Source organism: Dipodomys spectabilis, unplaced genomic scaffold (assembly GCF_019054845.1).
Source record: "Dipodomys spectabilis isolate Male_0828 unplaced genomic scaffold, ASM1905484v1 ptg000657l, whole genome shotgun sequence".
NCBI classification, from domain to species: Eukaryota; Metazoa; Chordata; class Mammalia; order Rodentia; family Heteromyidae; genus Dipodomys; species Dipodomys spectabilis.
The window spans coordinates 353645-379498 of record NW_024871334.1 but is presented as its reverse complement, the minus strand read 5'-3'; the positions used below and the strand labels follow the sequence as shown (position 1 = coordinate 379498).

The following is a 25854-nucleotide window of genomic DNA, read 5'->3' as shown; positions in this document are numbered from 1 at the left end:
GTCAAGGATGACTACAGACACAGACATGGAGAAGTCCCTGGGAGACAGTGCTCATGACGGAGCCACAGGGACCCGGCCTCCATCCCAGACGGGACATCCACAGGACTCCAGAGCCATCGTGATGGAGGAAACCCCAGGACAGACGGGGCCCAGCAAGGCCAGTCTACATGCACATGGCCTGTTGTCTGTCCAGTCCAACCCAGACTCCTCGTGTCCACTTCCATGTCCCCTGGAGGACAGCAAGAGGCCCTGATCAGGGGAGACTGGGGAGTCCACCAACATTTCCCAAGGTGCCATGGGCTGAGCTCCAGGGGTATGACTGACCCCTGTGTTTTATGACTTGGGTCCCTAAGTACATTTGGTGGTTGGACAAATAGAAAAGGAGGCTGAGAGTATGAGTGTCACTGAGGGAGAAAATGAATTAATGGAAGAATCTGAAGCCCCATGCCCAGTGCTACAGGTGAGGGAGGAAGGCAGGGTTTGAGGCCTGTTAAGATTCCTGAGTCAGTGAGCTGAGCTGTCTCTGTTTCTGTTTCCATCTCTGTCTCTGTCTCTCCTATTTTGAACTCAGGGCCTCTTTTGTTAGGCACACACCTCCCACGTTAGCCCTTCCTGCAGTTTTTCTGATTTTATCAATTATCTGGTACTGGCTGTGGTTTTGCCTGGGGCAGGTTCCAGACAGTGATTCCACACTTGCCTCCTGTGTAGCTGGAATCACAGGAAACAGCTGCCACACTCAGCTTATTGATTGAGATGAGGTGCTCAAAATCATTTCGCTCTTCTCCTCCCAGGTCTCTAGGATTACAGGCATGAGTAACTGTGCCAGGTGTTTTCCCTCTTGTTCACAGAACAAATTCCAGCTCTGTGAATCCTGGGATCTTTGTCCTGAGTCTCATGGGGTCACCAGGGTCTCTGAGTTTCTTCAGGATCAAATACTGGTCACTACTGCAGCGCCATTTTTGCTTCCACCGTGATACTTTGTTCATTCTTAAAGTCCCAGCAAAGGACTGGAGACATCACAGAGGAGTGCGGGTCATGAACTCAGGAAAGATGCTGTCACACTGTGGACACAGAGGCAGGGCAGACAGTAGGAGAGCAGCCCTGGGCTCTGTGTGCAGCTGCTCCTGAGCTGCCCGGCTCCAAGCTGTGCCCAGCGCCCCCTGCTGGTGCTGAGCGCCCTGCAGGGAGGTTTGTGTCTGGCTCACACTGGATTTCCTGCACTGTGTGTCTAGCACAGTAATAGACGGCCGAGTCCTCCACTCTCAGGCTGTTCATCTGCAGGTACAGCATGCTCTTGCTGTTGTCTTTGGAGATGGTGAAGCGGCCCTTCACAGAGTCTGCGTAGTGTATCCTACTACTATCATAGATGGAAGAAACCCACTCCAGCCCCTTCCCTGGAGCCTGGGGAAGCCAGTTCATCCAATATCCACTGATGGAGAAACCAGAGGCTGCACAGGAGAGTCTCAGGGACCCCCCAGGCTGCACCAAGCCTCCCTCAGACTCCACCAGCTGCACCTCACACTGCACACCTGCAAACACAGAGAATCCAGGTCAGCAATGGCACACACATCCACTGTTCCTCCCACTCAGCTCCACTCACACACCCACTGTCCCTTCTTCTCTGAAAATTACCTTGTAAAATGGCCACAAGGAAAACCCAGGTCAGAGCCCCCTCCATGGTGGAGGTCTGTGCCCAGTGCTGATCTCAGGATGGACCCCCTGGAAGTCAGGCCTGACCTGCATAGCTGCAGCTTTTCATGAGCAGAGGGAGGCCCCATTTGCATGTCCTCTTAGTATATAGCCAGCTCTGGGGTGGAATCTGAGCAAAGGCAGTGAAGAGAAGACAGGAGAATCAGGCAGTCAGCAGTGACAATTATCACATGGAAGAGAACACAGACCTCATCCCACAGCAGAGCAAATGCTTTAGGAGACCTCATCTTACTGCATTTTACACAACACAGACAGTCATCGCTCACATTAGGTGGCATGATGTGTGCAGGTGTCACATTGTTGGTGGTATGAATTTGTAATTGAAGAGTCTCTTGATTGTTAGAGAGGTGCACTGCCCCTTGAGCTGTGTGTCCAGCCATCTTTGCTGTAGTTTTCTTTAGTGATTTTGGGATATGGCCATGCATTTTTCCTGGTGGTATGGGCAGTGTTCTCCTATCTGTGCTTTCTGTGCAGCTGAATGGATTGTTGTGCATGACCGTGTTTATCTCTGGGCTGACACTGTGTCTCTGGGACTGGCTTCAGTCATTCCTGCCAGTCTCCCCTACCGAGGAGCGGAAACCAACCCATCTGACCATTTTGTCACTTTTATTTATTTATTTATTTTTTATTGTAAAGATACTATACAGAGGGTTACAGTTACATGAGTGAGGTAATGAGTACACTTCCTCTTGAACATTGTTACCCCCTCCATTGTTTTCCCCCTACCATCCCCTCCCTCCCTCCCTTCCCCGAGGTTTTTTTTTTTTTTTGATTGTGATTAAGTGATTACATAATTTCAAAGTTACAAGTTCATTCTAACTTCCCTGGAGCAAATTGTCTATCACAGTCTGTAATATATAACAGTGTTCACATGTTATATACCATATTTGTGATCAGCAGCATGGGGATATTTAGTAGTGGTTCAACCAGATGAGCGGGAGTTCTTTGTTTCTTAAGTCCTGTTAGTTTTGTCGTATCACCTAACATTTTGGATTTAGCATCCACTTATCAGGGAGACCATGTACCGTTTGTCTCTTCGTTCTTGGCTTACCTCGCTCAACATGATTCCTTCTAGCTCCATCCATTTCCCTGCAAATGCCATTATTTTGTCATTTCTAATGGCTGCATAATATTCCATTGTGTATAGATACCACAATTTTTGGATCCATTCATCTGTGGTGGGGCATCTAGGTTGTTTCCATATCCTAGCTATTGCGAACAGTGCTGCAATAAACATGGAGGTGCACGTGTCCTTGTATATTGGTTCCTGTTGTTCAGGGTAGATGCCTAGAAGTGGTATGACTGGGTCGTAAGGGAGGTCAATCTTTAGCTTTCTAAGGACCCTCCAGACTGCTTTCCAAAGTGGTTGTATAAGTGTACATTCCCACCAGCAGTGTCATAGTGTTCCTCTTTCTCCACATCCCCTCCAGCATTTGTCGTTGGCTGATTTGTGGATGTGGGACATTCTGACTGGGGTAAGGTGGTATCTCAGGGTTGTCTTTATTTGCATTTCCTTCACCACCAGGGATGATGAATATTTCCTCATGTGTTTCTTTGCCATTTTTATTTCTTCATTTGAGAAGTCCCTCTTTAGTTCCCTTGCCCATTTAGTAATTGGTTTGTTAGGCTTGGGAGGGATTAGTTTCTTGAGTTCCCTGTATATACAGGATGTTAACCCCTTGTCTGATATATTGCTGGTAAATATTTTTTCCCAATTAGTTGGTTGTCTTTCTAGCTTAGTTGCGATAGATTTAGCTGTGCAGAAGCTTTTTATTTTAAGGTAGTCCCATTTGTCGAGTCTCTCTCCAACTTGTTGTGACCCTGGGACTCTGTTCAGGAAGTTCCTTCCTGTGCCTATTAGTTCAAGTGTCTCTCCTACTCTGTCCTGCGGTAGTTTCAGAGATTCAGGTTTAATGTTAAGGTCTTTAATCCATTTTGAGTTGATGTTGGTGCATGGTGATAGGCTGGGGTCCACTTTTAGTTTTCTGCCTGTGGCTGCCCAGTTTTCCCAGCACCAGCGGTTGAAGAGGCTGTGTTTCTTCCATTGTATGTCTTTGGCTCCTTTGTCGAATATCAGCTGGCTGTAGGCCTGTGGATTTATTTCTGGATCTTCTATTCTGTTCCATTGGTCTTCGGGTCTCTTTTTGTGCCAGTAGCATGCTGTCTTTGTTATTATAGCTCTGTAGTAGAGTTTGAAGTTCGGCATGGATAGCCCTCCCATATTGTCTTTATCCCTAGAATTGTTTTGGCTATTCTAGGTCTTTTGTTGTTCCATATAAATTTTTGGACTGTTTTCTGTATTTCAGTGATGTACTTCATTGGGATTTTAATAGGAATTGCATTGAATTTGTATATTAGTTTTGGAAGTATTACCATCTTTACTATATTAAGTCGGCCTGTCCAGGAGCATGGGAGGTCTTTCCATTTCCTAGTGTCTTCTGCAATTTCTTTCTTTAACTTTTTATAGTTCTCATTAAATAGTTCTTTTACATCTTTGGTTAGGTTAATTCCTAAATATTTTATTTTTTGGGAGGTTATTGTGAATGGGGTTGCTCCCTTTATTTCCCTCTCTTCCTGTACGTTATCAGTGTATAGGAAGGCAACTGATTTTTGTGGGTTTATTTTGTATCCTGCTATTTTTCCGAAGTGACTTATGATTTCTAAAAGTTTGGGGATGGAGTTTTTGGGATCGTGGAGGTATAGTATCATGTCATCTGCAAAAAGGGATAGTTTAACTTCTTCTTTCCCTATGCGGATCCCTTTAATGTCTTTTTCTTGCCTTATTGTCCTGGCTAAGGGTTCTAGGACTATGTTGAAGAGGAGTGGAGACAGTGGGCATCCTTGCCTTGTTCCTGATTTTAGGAGGATTGGTTGTAGCTTTTCCCCATTAAGTATAATATTGGCTATTGGTCTGTCATAAATGGCTTTTATTGTTTTTAGAAATGTTCCTTCTATTCCTATTTTCTCCAGAGCTTTTAACATGAATGAATGCTGAATTTTATCAAAGGCCTTTTCTGCATCTGTGGCGATAATCATGTGATTCTTGACCTTGGCTCTGTTGATATGCTGGATTACATTTATTGACTTACGTATGTTAAACCATCCTTGTGTCTCTGGGATGAAGCCTACCTGATCATAGTGTATTTTTTTTTTAATGTGTTTCTGGATTCTGTTAGCTAGAATCTTGTTAAGGATCTTTGCATCTGTGTTCATCAAGGAAATTGGCCTGTAATTCTCCTTTTTGGTTGGGTCTTTGCCTGGTTTGGGGATGAGTGTGATATTGGCTTCGTAGAATGAGTTTGGGATAGTTCCCTCCTTCTCTGTTTCTCTGAAGAGCTTGAGGAGTATGGGTATTAGTTCTTCTTTAAAGGTCTTATAGAATTCTGCTGTGAATCCATCTGGTCCTGGTCTGGCTTATTTTCATCAACAAAGTGTTCTCTACTTTTTCAATTTTCCTTCCAGTGATGTAAGTTCATTCCCCTTTATAGCTGAGTAGTTCCATTCTGTATACATCATTCTTCTTTATAACTGAGTAATTCCATTCTGTATCCATAACATAATTTCTAGGTTCATCCATTGAGGTATCCATTGAAGGGACCCAGTCTGATCCCCAAACCTTTCTTATTGTGGACAGTTCAAGACAAACACAACTGTGTGGTCACTATATCATAGACTGCCCGAGACCCCTTGGGTGTGTGCAGGAGTGAGGAGAAGGATCATGGTGGCTTGGCTTTTAGTCTGTGGAGGGTTTTCCATTCTGAGTCCCATAGTGCACTCGCTCACATTCTGAGAGGACCATGGAAGGTTTCTTTTCCTGAATCTTTGCCAGTTCTTGTTTGTTCTCTTTATGATTGACAGGGTACCTTTGGAATGCAGTGCGGTCATGATGTGTGTTTCATTTATGGCTGAGGATATTGTATATCTGTTATATGCTATTGGGCATAGTAGATTCTTATTTTAGGTCTGACCACTTCCTATACGTATTTATTAATTAAATTGTGTGTACTGGTGTTTAATTATTTGAGGGCTTCATATATCCTGTTAATGCATCCGCTGTCAGATGCATGTATGGCCAAGATTTCTTTACCTTCTTCATATTATGTGTTTACTGTAAGAATTGAATGCTATTCTATCCTCAGTGGCAAAATGTGAATTAAGTTTTTAATTTAATTTTTATTTGTCGGTCATAGGGCTTGAACTCCGGGCCTGGGTGCTATCTCTCAGCTCTTCAGCTCTAGGTGAGTGCTCTACTGCTTTAGCCACCGAGCCACTTCTGGTTTTCTAGTGGTTTAATGGAGATAAGATTTTCATGGACTTTCCTGCCTGGGCAGGATCGCAGGAACTGCGATCCTCAGATCTCAGCCTCCTGAGTAGCTAGGATTACAGGCGTGAGCCACTGGCCCCCCAGCGTTAATTTTTTGTTCCACTTCCAGCACCTTTTGCTCAAGGTCTTTGGTACTTCCCGGTGATTCTTAGCATCACTTTCATTTTCCATTTCTGGGAAGAAGGCATAGGGCTTTTGATGGAGGTTGATCAAGTCTTTAGACCTCTTTTGGTAATTTGGCCATTTTCACATTGTCTGTTCTCTCGATCCTTGTAATTTAAAGTCATTCCACTCCCTTGATTGATAAGACTGTCCCCTTCTATTCTTTTGGTCAGTGTTTTAGAGTTGTCATTGTAAAGGGCTTTCTGTCCCCAGGTATATTTATACTAGGCATTTTATTTATTTTCTGATGGTCTTGTAAATGGCTGTTTGTTTCTCACTAGGGTACCGGTAAAAGAGAAGGAGCTGATTCTTTATGCTGATTTTCTGTGTTGCTGAAAATTACTTCTCATATCCAAAGGCTTTGGGTGGAATCTTTTGGTCATCTGATAGTGCAATATATTCAGCAAGGAAGGTATTTTAACAGCATCATTACTTTGTAATCCCTTGCTTGGCACATAGGAAGATGAGAGAATACTGTTGCTGTGAATAGCACCTTGAAAAGAATGAGTAAAAAGGAATTGAGGCAGTCAGGGAATTGTTCTTTGTCTTTATAGTCTGAAGTCATATGTAGGATTCATGTGGTACATCTATTGTTAATGTATTGGGGAAGCACTGTACTGTCTCCATAGTGAGTGGTCTGATCTGTGTGATCTGTACTGTACATGAGGGAGCACTGTACTGTCTCCATAGCGAGCTGTCTGATCTGCCCTCTTCTTGCACTACAAGCCCATGGAGTCAGAGGTCCCAGCTCCTAAGAGAGGATTTCACTGTAGACTCTTCAGTATCTTTATGCTGAGAGCTGGTAGGGGAGCAATGTTTACTCCACAAATTAGTCCCTGCTGCAATCAATTTCTCTCCCATTCTAGGACCTGTCAATATCTTGGAGAAAATATTCTGCAGATGAGCAAAAGCTCCCTTTCTGACCTTTCCCAGCTCTAAATCACAACCTCTACCACAGGCTGTGTGCAGCTAGTACTGCTGTCTGGTGAGCAGGAGCAGCTTCTCTCTCAGAGTTTCTGATGCCTTCTGGATGTGGTTTCCTCACTGTGCCTTGCACAGTACTACACAGCCATGTCGTTGGCCTTCAGGCTGCTGATCTGCAGATGTGCTGTGCTGACAGAGGTCTCAGGGAGAAGATGAATCGTCCTTTGAAGCCCTCAGCGTAGGTTGGATTTCCAGTGTTAGTGTTGATCCACCCCATCCACTGTAGGCCACCTCTTGGCTCCTGCCACATCCAGTTAATACCATAACTTGTGAAAGTGTATCCAGAAGCCTTGCAGGAGATCTTTATGGCCTCTCCAGGCTTCTTCAGCTCAGGACTAGATTGTACCAGCTGCACCTGGGAGTAGGTACCTGTGGAGGAGACGGGGAGTTAGGGCCGGGAGCTCCTACACATCCTCGGCAGCCCTGGTATGGGGTCCTCACCTGGGGCCACTGCCAGCAGGAGAAGGAGCCTCCACCTCCACTCCATGCTGTGGGGATGTGGACTGAGTGTCTCTGGAGACTGGAGGGCCAGGCCCGTGTGTATGTGTCAGAGGAGCCTGGCCTTTCTACTCTGTGGGTCTGGGAGATTTGCATATGGCCCTGCCTTTATCACCTGCTGGGCTAATCTACCCCATGGACATCCTGACTGCTTAGACCCAGGCACAGATCCCACCCCAGCGGAAGTGCAAATGGCCTCTCTGGTGGGTACAAGATCCCTGAGTTCCCTCCATCCTGCCTGACATCAGATTTATGACCCGGAATGGTGGGACCCATTCAGCCCAGAACCACTAGCACCCAGGATCCACAGCCCCCCTGGCCCACAGATGGCTTTCCACAAGTCATGAGTGGAGGAAGTGAGAGCAGGAGGGAGACCTGATGATGTCATCTCCTTCTTGAGAAGATCCACCATTTCCCGATGGCCAGGAGTGTCCACTGTAGTTTCAAATGAATCTGTGCTGTCTATGTGAGGACAGCGTCCAGAGAAGCACACTGAGCTTCCTTCAGTTTAACCAGCAGCATTTAATCCAGGGTGTGTGGTACCTCCTCTTCCTCCTTCCTCTGTGTCACTTGTGTTTGACCCCAGGGCCTCCATGTTGGAACTGACGGCACATGCAGGGAGCAGAGGCTGGTCACAGGTGCTGGGAGACAGTGAGGGAGAAAGCTATGTCTCCTTTTCAGAGACAACAACTCCAAACCTGAGCTTCACCTGAGCTCCTGGTAAAGGCCCTGTGTCCTCAGAGTGAAGTTGACCCAAGAAGAAGAAAAGTAAGTTGTGGGAATACATCCTTTTTCCTGGACTAATGCAACAGAGGAGCTATTTTTTACCAGGCAGTATGTTTGCCTTGAGCCATGCTTGGGACTCTGGTTATTAATTTTTACTAGTGAGTAGTGGTTACATAACAAGCTTTGTCACAATATCTTCATATATTCCTCCAGTTTGCCTTCATCACAGTGACTTTCTGATCTATCCGTCTTCTCTTTTCCTCCATTAATGGTTCCATGATTCTATTTTAATTCATGCATACAATGCATCTGTTGTCCATTTCTTTCTCTGTGGACAGTCCTGGGGCCTGGGTGCTGTCCTTGACCTTTGGTGCTCACGTCTGGTGCTCTATCCCTTGAGCAGCAGCTTTCTCTCTGTTTTTGGGTGAGTCGTCTGAGCTGGGATTCTCGTTGATTCCTTCCCAAGCTGGCTTGGAACTGCACTGCTCAGATCGTAGGCTCCCTACAGCTGGGATCACAGGTGAGATCCTCTGGCCCTGGCTCCTATCTGAGCCAGTGTTAACAGGACACACATTTCACTGGCACCTAGGACATACCCAGGTCACCTGAGCATGCACAGCTGGATCTGCCCAGCTCAGCGTGTCCCCAGCGACCCCTGCTGGTGGCCAGCAGTCCTGCCGGTGTCTGAAGTGGACATCCTCCCCAGGTGGACAGCAGAGCTCTGTGGTATGGAGGAAGGGGCTCTGCTGTCTGTCTCAGGTGCATGTGTGGCTGTGGAGGTGACCTCGATGTCACCGTGTCTCCTGTCCAGTGTAGCCCCTCCTTGTGAGTCAGTGAAGCCGATGCCAGAGGCACTGCTGGTCCTGATGGAGCTGGAGGCCAGCAGTGAGCAACTGGACCTCAAGGGTTCCCAGGCCGATCCTCACTCTGACCACACCTGGACAGCACACAGGGACAAGGAGAACCACATCTGTCTGCACCTGCAGTCACAATCCCTCCGAGTCCCACACGTGAAGCTGTGCAGCTCGACCAGCACAGCGCGCCCAGCGTGTGACCTCCTGACCACAGCTTGTCTGTCCACGAATCCTCGGCCCACGTGATGGGACTGTAAGCTCCATGGGCCAAACAGAAGTTTATCCTAAGGTTGGAAGACACAGTCATAGGCCAGTGAGACTTTGAGGTCAGAGGACAGTACAGCCAGTCCCTCTTCCACAAGGAATGCTGGGACCTGCATCTCCTCAAAGCACACAGGGCACAATTCTGGGTTGGGGCAGTGTTCCACCTACAAGACTCCCATGGGGTATTCCTTAGATCACAATGCCCCAGCCTCAAGACATCATCTTTCCAAATACATTCTTAAATCTATTTCAATGCAAGAGAATGTTCTGTTTTGTAACATAAAATAGAACAAACTGTTTATCCTTTGACTCCAGTAAGTCAAGACTTTATTTTCAGGAAATATAGTGGTTTACACCCTTGGGTGGGTCACTTCACACATAAAGGTTTGTTTGCCTTCTTGGGCAGAAGGGAGAGGAAAGGTGTTCATCTTGAAGGTCTTCTCAGCTTCACCGCTGAGGGAAGTCAAATACTTGGAACCTCTCTGCAGGTTTCTGCAGGTGCTGTGGGCTGCCTGGCACTGCCAGGCCATTTGGAGCTTTTCCTCTGGTGAATGTAACTCAGTTCTCTCACACATGTTCCTAGGCCCTTGCCTTGTATTGGAGAGCTCTCTTCAATTCATGACTCTGAATTCTTGACTCTGAATTCTTATCACTTCTCATCTTTAGGAAATGGAAGGAAGACGTTAGGCTACTTTGACTGGAGACATATGAAAACGTGTATTTAATACAAGCAGAAATTGCACCACTTGTCCAGTATAGAACTGACACAGGAGATGCAAAGTTCTCCAGAATACATTCTAAGAATGATGGCATTTTAACTATTGGACATCATTCTTATTTTTCCTAAGAAGGAATTCCACCTGGTCCCACACAACCCAGTCACTGTGGAGACTTTGGAGTTCTCATATCAGGAAATCATGGAGGTTCTCAAGTGCAGCAAGTTTCCATGACCATCATTTTCACCCTTTTTCCTAACCCAGCAGAGAACATAGCATCATTATGGGATTGTGAGATGGCGGTGTGTGGCTGTTGGTCCATTCATGACCTGGATAAGTCACAGGACTGGGTGTGGTCTTGGTACACCCATGTAACTCCAATTCATTTATGACCCCAGATAAGGTCACCAGGACTGTAGGAGTGTTGTGCCTAGGTCACAGGACCCCCACCAAGAAGACCACTGAGAGTCAGACTCTACAGCTGTTTTAAGGTTTTATTTAAATGGGCTGCTGCTCAGGCTTCATCCTACACTCTGACACAGCAGATCCTAGGAGGAGAGCTCGGAGCTAAGGATTTCCAGGTCTTATAAAGGCACATAACCAGGTATTTTAGCACCACATGTTGCTCTGCTCTGAAACAAGCAACAAATTGTCACTGCCTCAAGTACTTTAACCCTTCAGGAAGACACAGTATATCCATGTAGGTCCATTTACTCTACTCCATGTATGACCCCACAGCAGGCTCTAAGTTCTGGGGAAGTCTGTGCATGAGTAGGCCTGGAAACCTGTATAATTCTCTGATTTAGTCTCTGGATTTTGTCATGAACACCACCTGGTCTGTATATTCTGCTAAATAAAAATGTGGGTATTGTAAGGTCTGCTCCTGGATGGCGAGCATACTCCACCCTCCTGGCAGCAAAGTCTCTGCCCAGTTACCTGCGTTATCTAGGCAACTGGCACACCTGGAAGAGGTCACATCTGAATCTGCTGAGGTCACATCTAAATTTGATGTGGCCACACCTTTCTCCACCCATACCCTAGCTAAGGCCTAGCCCAGGCCCAGAAGCTCTCTTTTCTAGCTCTTTTCTCAGCTCTTTCCTTCTCTTCTCTTTCCCAGCTCTAGCTCTTTCCCAGCGCTCCCTCTTTCCCAAGTCTTTCTCAGGCCTTTCCAGCCACATGGAGGGCCAAGATGGCCTGGTGCCAGCCAGAACGATGAATAAACCTACCCTTTACCTGCATACCATGTGCCTGGTGCTGTTCTTACTCAGCTACCTCTTTTTAAAAACCTAACAGGTATTTCACAAGAATTATATTTAGACTTAATGTGTGATCAATGTTCCATATTGTAGAATAGGTTCTCTACAAGCAGAAATATTACAATGAGGATGAACCTGAATTTAAACAAATATCGTTTGTGAATTATTCTGGTTCTGCAATTGCAAAGAGGTTGTTCCCTTTATGTGAATGTATAAGGAAGAAAAGCGGTCAGTGTGAAGTGAACGTAGAAGGGAAGAAAAGAGGTCCATTGTGCAGTGACCCTGTAAGAGGAAGGGAAGACATCCTGCGTGACGTGAACGTGTAAGAGGAGGGGAAGACTTCCCATGTGAAGTGAAAGTGTAAGAGGAGGGGAAGATGTCCCATGTGAAGTGAACGTGTAAGAGGAGGGGAAGAGGTCCCGGGTGAATATTCACTGTGCAGCAGCTGTTAGATGAGCCAGTACTCCCTTGTCTGGCTTACCAGGTTCACAGGACACGAATGAGAGGAAACAGACTTTCAGGTTCTAGATGTATTCCCAGGTGATGGACAGTGCAGGGAATATGAAAACTCCCCTCATATCCCAGTGATAAGGGGGTGGATAAATCTCTGCATTTGTGTACATAACTGTGCACTGCAGATTTGCATATGAACATGTACATATAGAAAGAAACTACATGAAAGCAATTAGATTTGTTTTTTAGATATAAATTAGATATAAATTAGATATAAATATGAGAAGTTATAGAGTACACATTAGAGCAACATATACACACATATATAACATACATGGAATAAATTTATACTACACACATCTACATGTGTGCATATCTACACAGCTTTGTATACCTATGTATATCTAGAACAAAAAATGATCATATTGATTCAGAAAAAGCCCTTGACAAACTCCAGCATCCTTTTATGCTAAAAGCTCTATAGCAGGGGATCAGTTGACTGGAAAACGTGTTCACATGACTATTAGCTGGGAGTTTTGCCCTGGCTTTATTCACCGGGAACCCCTTGCTGTCTGTGTTTTCTGAGAATGGGAGGGGTAGAACCTTTCCCACACTCAGCATGGGCTCGGTTCTGCAGCCCTTGGCTCAGAATCATCTCTGTGATATAAGCAGCGCTGAGGGAATCAGCCTTCTCCTCACAGCCCGAGGCAGCTGCCTTGCCTCAGGTTTCTGACACACTCAGGATGTGGGTGTGCACACTATGCCTCACACAGTAGTACCCGGCTGAGTCCTCAGCTGTCAGCCTGCTCAGCTCCATGGAGGCTGTGCTGGAGGAGGTGTTTGCAGTCAAGGGAGACCTTGCCCTGGAACTTCTGAGTGTACGTGGTCTCACCATCAGTAGGCTCAACCCATCCAATCCACTCAAGCCCCTGTCCTGCCTTCTGCCTCACCCAGTGCATAAAATAGCTGGTGAAGGTGTATCCAGAGGCCCTGCAGGCCAGCCTGGCTGAGTCTCCAGGCCTCCTCACTTCAGCCCCAGGCTGCTCCAGCTGGACCTGGGAGTGGACATCTGCAGAGGAGAGGGAGGTGTGAACTCTCTAATGAGGGTCTGGACCCTTGGGGCTGGTCCTGGGCAGTGCTCACCTGTAGCTGCAGCCACCCAGAAGAAGAAGCTCCAGTTCAGGTGCATAGTGGGCTCTGAGCTCTGGGTGTCACAGGAGAGGTAATGGCAGGCTGCTCTGGGAAGGAGCCTGTCTATGTTGTCCACTGCAGATGCTGCTTGTTTGCATATTCATGAAGCAGGTGCTTATTAGCTCAAGATGTGACCCAGGGTGAGAGAGAAGGGGAGGGAGGCGGCCCTTTGATGTATGTGGCTCTGTGTGACCTCACTGAACTCGGAGCCCAGGGGAACTGTTGATGGATGGACTCAGGTCTGCACAGCCTCCCTCAGATATATGTGCTGTGAATATGGTTGCATCTCATTCCTGTTTTCACAAACAGAACTCTGTAGTGCTCACAGATGGTCAGTGTTGGTCACAGGTGCTCGAGTTCCCGTTATTTCTGGTTAACTGGCCACTAAGCTGACCCCTCTCTGAGGAGTCGTGTGGGTACCATGCAGGATTGGGCGTCCCTGGTCCCTGTGTTTCTTGGGGCACCATCCAGGCTGCTCATGGAGGGCTCCACTTGGGAAGGAGGCTGGGCCTCACCTGTGCAGGGGCTCCATTGCAGGACTGCTTCATGTTCAGTTTCAGATTCCACCGCAGAACAAGTTCAGGAACTCAGCTTGCGTCCAGGACATGGGTCAGTACCCTGCCCAGGGCCCCATGAGCAAGGCTGAGAGTGTCCTGTCCATCAGGTTGTCCAGTGTCTGAAGAGAGCTGGGCACAGGAGCAAGTCCAACAGCCTCCACTCAGATTAGAGTCTTTTCGGTACAGCCCCCAGAGCCCTTCAGGAGGGAGAATGAATTCACCTGTGAAGGACCGCAGAGGGGTATGGAGACCTCCCCTTCCAGCCTGTGATGGAAGTGTGTGTGTGTGTGTGTGTACACTGTGAAAAAAATATGTGTGCACACTGAATATATATGTGTATGTACACTGTGAATATACGTGTTTGTACAGTGAACATATATGTGTGTGTACACTGTGAGTATATATATGTGTGTACACAGTGAATATATGTGTGTACACTGTGAATATATATGTGTGTGTGTACACTGAATATATGTGTGTGTACACTGAATATATATGTGTGTGTACACTGTGAATATATATGTGTGTGTACACTGTGAATATATATATGTGTACACTGTGAACATATATGTGTGTGTACACTGTGTATGTGTGTGTACACTGTGAATATATATGTGTGCGCACTGTGAATATATATATATGTGTGTACACTGTGAATATATATATGTGTGTGCGCACTGTGAATATATGTATCTATGCTTCCTTCCTCTTCTATCCCGGTGGTACTCGTGTAACCTGAATCGGAATTATCTGGATCCCACATGACACGGAGCCCGTGTGCATGTCTAGGCCTTGTGTATAAATACAGCGGACGGACACACGCACGTGGAGGTGCACGGTGCGCAGCCCTCTGGAACGCGCGCTCTCGTCTGTGTGAGTGCGCACACCGCTGTGACACCTCCCCGTGTCGCCACACGGACGGAAGCCTGTTCTCACCGGCCGGGGCCTTCAGGCCCTGGCGCCTCCGCGGCGGCCCGGCCCTCCCCGTCCCGCTCCGCTGGGCTGGACCGGGCCTTCTGGCTGCAGGGCAGGCTGCTGCCCTGGGCCGTCCGCCGCCTGCGCTCCGCCCTGGCCCTGGGCCGCGGAGCCTTGTGGCGGCTGGCCGCGCCCGGCCCCAGACCGCTGATGTGGTCGCAGAGGCCGACACGGGCCCGCAGCGCCGGCAGGGCCCGCAGCGCGGAGGCCGAGCCTGGGCCAGGCGTCTCCCCGCGGCGCGGCCTCCTGTGCGGACGCCGCCGTCCCTCCATGACGCCCCACGCCCGAGAACGCGGACCGGACTCACCGCGCAGTGCGCCTGCGCCGACTCCTGTGCACACGCAGCCCGCACATCCACGGCCCCGTCACGCAGAGCAGCCCTCACTCCGTGAGCCCCGCGCAGCTCCCGCCTTCTCTGTGCCGGCCACCGCGGAGAAGGAAGGCAGCGGCTCTCCTGCAGGCTGCCGTTGGATCCGCGTCCCGCACCTCGTCGCCTCTCGACCGCCAGGAACTCCTCAGCGCGAACTCCTCCGCTGGCCTGGTTCATCAGACGCCAGTGCGCATGCGCGTGCAGGGCTAACCGCAGCCAGGGGATGGGCTCTGGCTCGGGGTCCATGGTGAGCTGGTCGGCTGCAAGCTGCACTCGCTCAAGAGGCAGCACGACCAGATTGGGTCAGGTTTCAGAGGCAGGCAGGGCTCCACGCAGACAGCCGAATGTCCTCCACCAAGACAGACAGAGCAGACGCCGGCCTCCGTTGCATCTGCGCAGAGCCACCGTCCTGGTGAAGACCTGGCACGGGTCAGTGTGCGCACGCGCAGGAGTCCTGCGAGGGACCCGTACGGACAGCTGGCTGCGTGCGCAGGCGCACACCCGCCCCACACCACATGACGGGGTCCGAGCGGCCTGGCCCGGCCCGAGCCGCAGCGCCGCGCGACGCCTGGAGACGCGGCCTAGGGAGGTGGACAGACGCCCGCCGCGGGCTCGGAGCCGCGCCCGCACGGCCTTCGTCCGCACCCCGCGACCCGAGGTGCGGCTCCGCACGGACAGACGGACGGACAGCGCGCTCGCCGCCATCGCCTGTCCGCCGTCCTCCCGTCCTTCCCGTGCACGGCCGCGTCCTGTGACCGAGCAGGAGGACGCGGCGGCCGTGCTCGCCGCCCGGGGCCGCCACCGCCTCCAGACAACGAGCCACGGAGACCGCGGGAAGACGCGCCCCGGCGAGGGGAGCCCACGGCGCACGCGCAGCCCAGTGCGGCTGCGCACTCGTGAAGGAGGGAGCGCGGGTGATGACGTCAGCCGGGACCTGCTGCGCGCGCACCGGGCCCACCCGGGTCTGTGAGCCTGCCTGGGCGGGAGGACGGAGGCCGGTCCTGTCAGCGCGGGCTCCGGAGTCTGCGGTCACCGCTCCACAGCCGGGCCCAGTCTGTGCTCAGCAGGAAGCCCGGAGTCTCTGTGCTGACCCTGCGGGAGAGCACGCCCCCGGAGCCCTGAGCGCTCCAGACCCGCCTGGCCTGTGCGGAGCCAGCTCTGCCTGAGCCGCAGCCTGGGCCTCGCTGCGCTGTCAGGCCCTGCCTGCGTTCAGATGGAAGCAGCCCAGCCTCTGCGTCCGAGCAGCAGCGCAGGGGAGACACCAGCTGGGGTCCTGGAGCCCTGGGAGGGTGGAGGCCAGACCCCAGGGCCACCTCCTCACCACACCTGCAGCTGACGCGGCTCAGCGCCTGCTGGCCCAGGCCGCTGCACCTGTGTGTCTGGGCCCCACTGGCTCCTCTCACTGTGCCCTGCACAGAGACACAGGGCCGTGTCCTCGGTTCTCAGGCTGCGCATTTGCAGGTACAGCGTACTTTGACTGTTGTCTCTGGGGAGGGTGAACCGGCCTTCACAGAGTCTGCGTACCTTGTGCTACCACGCCCTGGATCAATTCGTGCAACCCACTCCAGCCCTGCTTCCCTGGATCTTGGTGGATTCAGCTCATCCAGTAAGTACTGAAGGTGAATCCGGAGGCTGCACAGGAGAGTCTCAGGGACCCCCCAGGCTGCACCAAGCCTCCCCCAGACTCCACCAGCTGCACCTCACACTGCACACCTGCAAACACAGAGAATCCTGGTCAGCAATAGTCACACACATGCACTGTTCCTCCTACTCATGTCCATTTGCAAGCTCAGTATGCCTTGCTCCCCATGAATCACCTTTCAACAGAGCAACAAGGAGAACCCAGCACAGCCCCAGCTCCATGGTTGTGGTCTGTGCTAAGTCACTGGTGGAATCAGCTCACAGAGCTCAGGTCAGGGCTGGGCTGGTTTTCATGGGCAGAGGGACGTCCTATTTGCATGTCCTCTGCTATAAAGCAGCTCTGGCGGGAAGTCTAGAGATTGGGCTCCCAGAGCAGAGGTGACTGTGCTGGAGGATTTGGGTGACAATGGTCACCTTGGAGACATCATGACGCACTGACCATGTGCTGTGGGTCACACTGTATCTGCAGCTCCTTGGGAGCCTGAGGCAGAGTGTGAGAACATTGAGAGCTGTCTGGGGTGCAGAGGGACACACATGTCCTCTCACTCTGTCATTGTGCCTGGTGATCGTTCTGTCAGCATTTCTGATCACACACAACACACCAAGTCCAACACATGTGTAACCTCCTTGTGCACATGCAAGAGTGTAAAATAATGGTGAATTTTTTCCACACTGGCAGCGTCTTCAGTGGTATGAGCTCCATGCCTGGTCTGGGCCTGCACAGCCAAGGAAGGCCCACAGTTCCTGGTGTGTTCCAAGAGAATGGTAATCATCTGTGAGCTCTGCAGAGCCTCCTTCCTGAGCTGAGATCAGGTGTGGCTTTACCAGACTTTACTTCATTCTGACCATCAAACAAGTTGGCCTGGATTCAGGCAGATGCTTGATAGTGGGCTCTGGTGTATCAATTGTCACTGTCAATCTTTGTTGTTTGTTTTTGTCAGTCATATGTATTGTACATTTGTGACAATTTCACATATATTGCATATTGTCATAACTTCAGTGAGTCAATACATATAACATACACTGCTTATAGGTAAACATTGATTTGGTAACTGTTGATAAATTATTTTCATGTTCTTCACATTGTTTTATCAATCATTTGATTCCTTATTTCATGCAATTTTGTACCCAACTTCCAACCTCCGTCTATCCCGTCCTCCCTCCATCCTTCCTCATTCTCTAGTAACTAACACTTCCTTTTCTGTTCTGTGCAGTCTATTTCTTCTAGACATAATGTGATACTGGTGTTTCTATGGTTGGTTTATTTCCTTTAAGCTAACTTCCTTTAGAGCTATCACTAATGACAGTCTGTCTTCCTTTCTGTGGGTTAGTTCTATTCCATTGTCCACACCTTTCCCATTTCCTTTATCTGTTCTTCTCTTGTTGAACCTTTACTTTAATCGCAGGCCCTTCCTCAAATTAAATGTGTAAAAAGTACCCACAAAACAACATAAAACTTTGGAGTTTGCATTCTCAGCAGAACTCCTCCCCACACTCTACCAGAAGACCAGCATTTATATTCTTCCATGTTTGTGATAACAGTCATGCTGACTTAGTTGAGGTGATATTTCACTGTAGGATTGATTTGCATTTCAGTGATATTAGCATATTATCTTGCACTTCAATATTTGTCTTTTTTGTTGTCGCTCGTGGGGTTTAGACTCTGGGTTTGGGTGCTGTCCCTGCACTCTTCAGCTCAAGGCAAGAGCTCTACTGCTTGGGCCACTGTTGCACTTCTGGTTTTCTAATGGTTTATTGGAGATCAGAGTCTCACAGACTTTCCTGCCTGAGTTTGCTTTGAACCCCCATCCTCAGATCTCAGCCTCCTGAGTAGCTAGGATTAAAAATTAGGCCACCAGCACCCGGATTATTTATCTTTTTAAAGAACTCTCAATGCAGGTCTTCTTACAATTTTGTGATTTGTTACAGATTGTGATTTGTTATTGGGTTCTAGATTTATCTTTTGTTGTTTCCTTGAGACATTTGTTTGGATGATACAACATGGATAGAAAAGCATTTTAGAGACATTATCACTACTATCCTTATAATGAAGCTTTACTCTTTTGCCTTATTTCATGTTGCTGAAGAGGTGGTTCCCAGCAATCTCTTTGTGCCTTTACATCTTTATTTTACGCTGTTGCTGTCATATGGAGTAGGAGTGCAGTCACAGGAATGAGCGTGTAGTCTACATTTTAACGTCAGACTCTGGCAGCACCAAGTTCACTTCTCTCCCTTCCCTGTGTGTCACTGGTGGACATGGATTAAGGGAGTGCTGGTTCTCCCCTCTCATGCATTCAGTGAGCGGTTCTGACCTGCTGTGTGTGCAGAGGAGGAACTCACCTTCCTCTGCCCCAGGCTGAGGTGAAAACCCAAGAACCTGTCCTTTCTAGGCTCTCCCAAGTCATTTCACAGTTTCCTGAGGGGCTTCTCTGGTCTTTCTGAATTGTCCCCAACCCTTTCCTTCTCTCTGTATATATGTGTATGGGATTATCAGACCCGACATCCACACTTAACCTTGGTCAGGTCTCGGTCTTTGCCTTGCACCATATGGACTGTGGCCTTGACAAGAATGTTGCCACCATGGAATCTGTCCTGAGCTTAGAAGGGTCCACTGCTCCCACAGACTCATCAGTGATGGAAATGACAGTCTTTCCTGCTTCCCTGTGTGAGTGCATGTGCAGATTATCAGACATGTCATCCACATCCAGTGTTGGTCCTGTCTCTGCCTTGTGTGGCTTTACAGACAATCTGTGCTGCAGGAGAGGTTCTGTGGCTGTGGCACCATGGAACTCTGTCCTGAGATTGGTTGCTGACTGTTATGGCCGCGGTACTGAGCTCATCCCACGTGCTGAGTTGTGCAGCACTGGTCTTTCCTGGGTCTGGTGCAGTTCTCTGTGCCTGACTGACACCCCAGTCTTCTCAGGTTTAGAGGACAGATTTCAGAAATCTTTAATTCACTGTCCCTGGAGACAGATGTGCACATTTGCACAGGACGTTCTGGCCTTGTGGTTGTTATAAGCATACTAGCAGTTCCTCTTCAATGTCCTCTCCACGGGACAGCGCCTTGTCCTGCTGACCCTGTGCACAGGTGCTGAGACCAGGCCTGGAGTCACGCTGCTGAGAGGCACAGGTGCTTCTGAGTGGCTGCCCATGGAATCAGCTCTCGCTGGGCAGCAGTGTGGGAACAACACCCCTGGTTCCTCTGGGCCTCAGTTGGTGGACCCGTCCGCAGGACGGCAGTTAGCAGAGAGAAGATGCTGCCGCCATCCTGAGCCGCAGACTCCTAGTTCTCAGGTCTCAGGTCTCTCCCTGCAGCAGTAAAACCTGCTGAGAGCTTTGCCCAGCATTGAGGAGAGCATGGACAACGGTGCCTATATTAAAGTTACATGTAATATACGTAGTTATTTTATATGTGGTGCATCTGTAGTAATTTTGCCTCCATGAAGCACTAAGATAACTTTTCCCCTGTTCTGTAGAACATGTGAGGGCACATCTCTGTAAAGGTCAGAGGTCGGCTGGAAGCGGTGGCCACGCACAGCTGCAGTCACCATCCCTGCCCCACAGCCCAGGCTGCCGTGAGCCCCGTCAGCGGCTCCTGGGACCAGAGCCGGGCCCAGGCGGGTCAGCTGGGAGCCACAGGGGACACCAGGCCACTCCATAGGAGTGGAGCCCCACAGCTGAGGTCTGTGTCTGCACCCGTGTCACACCCCGTCTGTGACAGCCCCGCTGTGAGCTGTCATTCTCTGGAGATCCTGCACAGACAGGAGACGTCCTGGGAATAGACTGAGAATTCCTACCATCTGTTCCTGGATCCCAGAACCACACTGACACCTGACTCCTCACAGGAGGCTGAGCCTGCGCTTTACAGGACCACGCCAACAATGTGTATTGTCCAGTGAAGAGAGAAGGAGATGTGTGAGAATGAGTGTCACTTGTGAGAAACTAAACTAGTTAAAATGTCAGTTGGGTCAAATTCTGTCCTCCATGTGTCCAGCTCTACAGGCCTGGAAGGCCGAGAGACCAGTGAGGCTCATGGTCAGTGACAGGATTCTAATCTGTTCACCACGTGCATTCCAAGCTCTGTGCTGACCAGGAAAACCCAGACACGTCTGCCGGGCTTCACTGGGGCTTCAGCAGAGACCCTACTTTCCTCAGGTTGAGATTCTGCTGACCAAATCAGTCACTTCCGTCAACACAAGGATGGTGTATGTTTCATTCATGGGACGAGGTTTGTTGTCATTTTAAATTCACAGCAGAATCCAGAACTCTCTGTATTCATGTTTATTGGCCTGTGTTGGTTGTACAAGGAACCACATTATAACTCTCCATACCCACACATGGTGTCCCTTGACAAACGCAACTCCTCCGGCCTCCGTCTCCTCGCCTCCCTCCTTCAACAACCTCATCAGGTTCCATTTTCTATTCGTATTCATGCGTATCAGGTATTTGGACCCAACTTAATATCCACTTCCTGCTTCACCAGCTCTCTTCTTCTGAGTGGACACACCCCAAACTAGAATGATTGGGAGATGGCTGGGAGGAAGAAGAGGGTCGGGTATGTTCAAGATCAAATAATATGAAAGTATATTGTGTCTGGGCATGAGGATGGTGTAAGGCAGCTCCCAAAGCTGTAGAAAAATAGAGGGATAAGGAGAATGTGGAAAGAATAACGGACAGGATTAATCCACCTACAGTGTAATACATGCCATGTGAGCTCCGATGCTGAAACTCCTTTACATCAAGATTAACCAGTGAGGAAAATGGAGGCAGGGACTGGCTGTGTTGTGGACATCGCAGGAGAGGTGGATCCTAAATCTAGACAGCAATCCTTAACCACCGTTGGACAGAGACGCAGCTCCAACACTCCGACAGCCGGCCTTTGACCCTGCCTGCTGCTCCTGAGATCCTGTGCTTCCTGTGGGCTGAGCTCACTGTTACTGAGGTCCTGTGCTTCCTGTGTGCTGAGCTCTCTCTGTTCCTGAGGTCCTGTGCTTCCTGTGTGCTGAGCTCTCTGTTCCTGACTCTCCTGTTCTTCCTGTATGCTGAGCTCTCTGCTCCTGAGGATCCTGTGCTTCCTGTGTGCTGACCTCTCTCTGTTCCTGACTGTCCTGTGCTTCCTGTGTGCTGAGCTCTCTGTTCCTGACTGTCCTGTGCTTCCTGTGTGCTGAGCTCTCTCTGTTCCTGAGGTCCTGTGCTTCCTGTGTGCTGAGCTCTCTGCTCCTGAGGGTCCTGTGCTTCCTGTGTGCTGAGCTTTCTGCTCCTGAGGGTCCTGTGCTTTCTGTGTGCTGAGCTCTGTGCTCCTGGCACCCGTGCAGGAGGTTTGTGTCTGGGCTACCACTGAAGTTCCCTCACGGTGTCTCTGGCACAGTAATACACAGCTGTGTCCTCCACTTTCAGGCTGTTCATTTGCAGGTAAGTCATGCTTTTGGAATCATCTCTGGAGATAGTGAACCGGCCTTTCACAGATGCAGCATATTCTGTTGTGTAACCATTAGCTTTGTTTCTAATTAAACCAACCCACTCCAGCCCCTTTCCTGGGGTCTGGCGGATCCAGTGCATGTAGTAATTACTGAAGGTGAATCCAGAGGCTGTACAGGAGAGTCTCAGGGACCCCCCAGGATGCACCAAGCCTCCCCCAGACTCCACCAGCTGCACCTCACACTGCACAACTGCAAACACAGAGAATCCTGGTCAGCAATAGTCACACACATCCATTGTTCCTCCCACTCATGTGCATTTGCACACTCAGTATCCCTTGCTCCCCATGAATCACCTTTCAACAGAGCAACAAGGAGAACCCAGCGCAGCCCCAGCTCCATGGTGGTGGTCTGTGCTCAGTCACTGGTGGAATCAGCTCACAGAGCTCAGGTCAGGGCTGGACTGGTTTTCATGGGCAGAGGGACGTCCTATTTGCATGTCCTCTGCTATAAAGCAGCTCTGGGGCAGAAGTCTCAGGAGGCTAGTGCACAGAGGTGGAAGGCAGGTGGAAGACAGAGTTTGTTAGATGAGTGGATCAACTGTGAAATGTCTCTAATCAATTGGCTTCAACATTAAACACTAAGTGAATATGAACTTCTTTAAAGAAGTTTAACTCTCTTTTAGTTAGTCAAGATTGCTGAGCCATTTGATTTTTAAAATTGTATTTCTTTTCCTTTTGAATTCTTTCTTACTGTGTTTGTATTTGGGAGGGTGATGGGGACATATGAAAGGTAGAACAAGGATGAACTAAAAAACAGTGATACTCATCAGACACTGTGTGCAAAATGAACTGGGCCTGAACTCTGGGCCTGGGCGCTGTCCCTCATCTCTTCAGCTCAAGGCCAGTGCTCTACCACTTGAGCTACAGTGCCACTTCTGGCTTTTTCTGATTTTGTGGTGCTGAGTAATTGAACCCAGGGCCTCAGGCATGCAAGGCAAGCACTCTACCACTGGGCCACCTTCCCAGCCCCAAAATATATATCTTATGGATGGGGAACAGGAGGGAAGGATTGGGAGAGAGGGACAGAGGGGAAGAACGGTTCATAAAGAACTGCACTGATGGTATCTGATTCACCTAACTGTAACCGCTCTGTATTTCAGCTACACAAAAAACAGTTTTTAAAAATTAAATAAAGCATAAAACACATTGATTAAAGGTGTTGCCGTTCAGTGAGGCAGTTTATGAACACACTGTGGCTTGATCAACATTGCTCCTTTCAACATTCCTGCCCACCCCTCCACCTCCTCTTCCCTCTCTCTGGTTAATGTTTAGGACATGTATGCTGACATCATTGAACAAAGCAGTTTGTGGATACAAGGCATGTGGATCTGAGTCATTCCTTCCTCACCTTTCCCCTCTGACCCACCCTTAGCTCAGTGTTCTCAATTCTGTGGCATAGGCACTGTATTCTTGCCTGCGTTCTCCACGTTGTCTCCTTCATTCTTCTACCATTTTCCCTCATCTCTCCACTCCCAGTACCCACTTTCTGGTGCTTACTTTGTTGTTCTTTGACTTAGTCTTTGTGAAGAGCTATACTCTTTGATCTCTCCATAGGGTCTATTGTATGTGTCTCCCAGTGAGACATATAACAACAGCAGGAGAGGACCATTAGCATCGTTGTTCTGGGAAGCAGGGATGACCTGAGCTCTCTCCTCTTATTGCACATGGAGCACTGCTCTCATCCACGCACATTGTGAGAAACCTGTCAGCCAGGAAGGTCACCACGCTAGACCCAGGTCCCCACCGCCACATTGTCCCCCTTTCCCACTTGTCTCTGAAGAGCCTTTTCTCCAGGCCTTTACACAAACACAGCCTTGATACTGAGGCCTGGCAGCCTGGCTTTTGAGTGACCCAGGACTAGAAATACCCCCGGCAGATCAATGCCGCACATTAAAAGCCAAGCCTCTTGAAGGTTGCAGTGGAGGTGTTGTGTGGATGGAATGAAATTCCTCACTAATTCCTCTCTGGTAACCTGGATCTGAGGGGGAACAACCTAGAGAGGATGACATTCCACCACAGAGGCAGCGTCTACAGCAAGCTCTGCGGGAGGTTCTAGATCTCTTCCTGATGGCCAGTCGCAGGAGCTCCCACCCACCCTGCACCTCCACAGCCCACGAGCTCCAGGAGGACCTGGCCCCAGCCGGTCCTCAGTCCCATGTGCACAGGCTCAGGACAGTGAGGTGATGCAGGTGAAATCCCAAGTGACGACTGTTTTTACACTCATCCATGTGCCCTTAGCTACAGATATCCCCTGAGCTTCCCGCCAGAGTCCATAGAGAGGAGGAGAGGACAGTCCAGGGCACGCAGCCTGGGGACACCAGTGAGTTCTTCCCAGGCATGCAGGAGTCAGGGCCACAGCCTCATTGACCTACAGGTCCCGGTACTGGGCCTGGGGTCTAGAAACTGAATACAGGCCATGTCTGCAGGGGATTTAGTGTGAAGGACAGGTGTGGACAACACAGACAATTAAGAACACAGGAGTCCTTCTAGGATCAGGCAGTGACCAGATCCAGAACTGTGGCTGAGAATCCCATCCAACCTCGTCATCTACAGCATGTGTAGAATGGGACGGAGGCAGAGGAGCTGGTGGGGGTCACTGGGCCTCTGCAGGTAGCCACAGCTCAGCGGTGCCCAAGACTGGGCTCTGTGGGTCACAGAGCAGCCCCCGGTCCTGTCCGATGGCCCCTCACATGTCACCAGCAAGAGGAAAGGGGACAATGGATCAAAGCCGGGCTGGATGCCTGGGCTGTGTGAGCAGAACCGTGGGCCTTGAAATCCATCAGTGACATGGAGGCCCTGGCTGTGCACAACATCTCGTGCACTCCGACCTGAGGATAAAGACTGACCTAGCCAGGGAGTCCACTGCGTCTCTCCCGAGTCTGAGAGGAAAGGACTGAGCAGGGATCTTGACCTTCCTCAGATTTGACCCCAGTGATCTCAGCAGTGTCCACCGACTGTGCATGGTGCTGTGTCTGGTCCTCTCAAGGATGCATCATCAACCACAACAGAACCACGACAATGGAAGACAGAACAAGCTGTGTGCTGAGGGGTTGGAGAACAGTAAGAACACAGTAGACAGCTCTGTGTGGGACGCTGCGTCCTGTGGAGAGGCCAGGCCTACAGAGGAGTCAGGGCCTGAGCTCCACAGCTGCTCCTGTGAGTGCCATGACCTCAGTGTGTGCCCAGCGCCCCCTGCTGGTGCTGACTGAGCATGATCTCAGTGTGTGCCCAGCGCCCCCTGCTGGTGCTGAGCGCCCTGCAGGGAGGTTTGTGTCTGGCCCACACTGGATTTCCTGCACTGTGTGTCTACCACAGTAATAGACAGCTGTGTCCTAAACTCTAAGGCTGTTCATCTGCAGGTAAAGTGTGTTCTTGCTGTTGTCTCTGGAGGTGGTGAAGCGTCCCTTCACGGATTCTGCATATTGTATATCACTACCACTGCCACTGATGTATGAGAGCCACTCAGGCCTCTTCCCTGGAGCCTGGCGGAGCCAGTGCATGTATTAATCACTGAAGGTGAATCCGGAGGCTGCACAGGAGAGTCTCAGGGACCCCCAGGCTGCACCAAGCCTCCCCCAGACTGCACCAGCTGCACCTCACACTGCACACCTGCAAACACAGAGAATCCTGGTCAACAATGGTCACACACATCCATGGTTACTCCTAGTCAGCATCCCTTGCTCCTCGTAAATCA

At 49.8% G+C, this 25854-nt stretch overlaps 1 gene segment (V, D, J or C); it reads right to left on the bottom strand.

The window, feature by feature from the left end:
* Nucleotides 1-1056: 1056 nt before the first annotated feature.
* LOC122101390 lies at nucleotides 1057-22561 on the bottom strand. The segment is given in 2 exon segments: nucleotides 1057-1529; nucleotides 22455-22561. Coding segments are annotated over 2 exon segments (519 nt in total).
* Between the last annotated feature and the right edge of the window lie 3293 nt (nucleotides 22562-25854).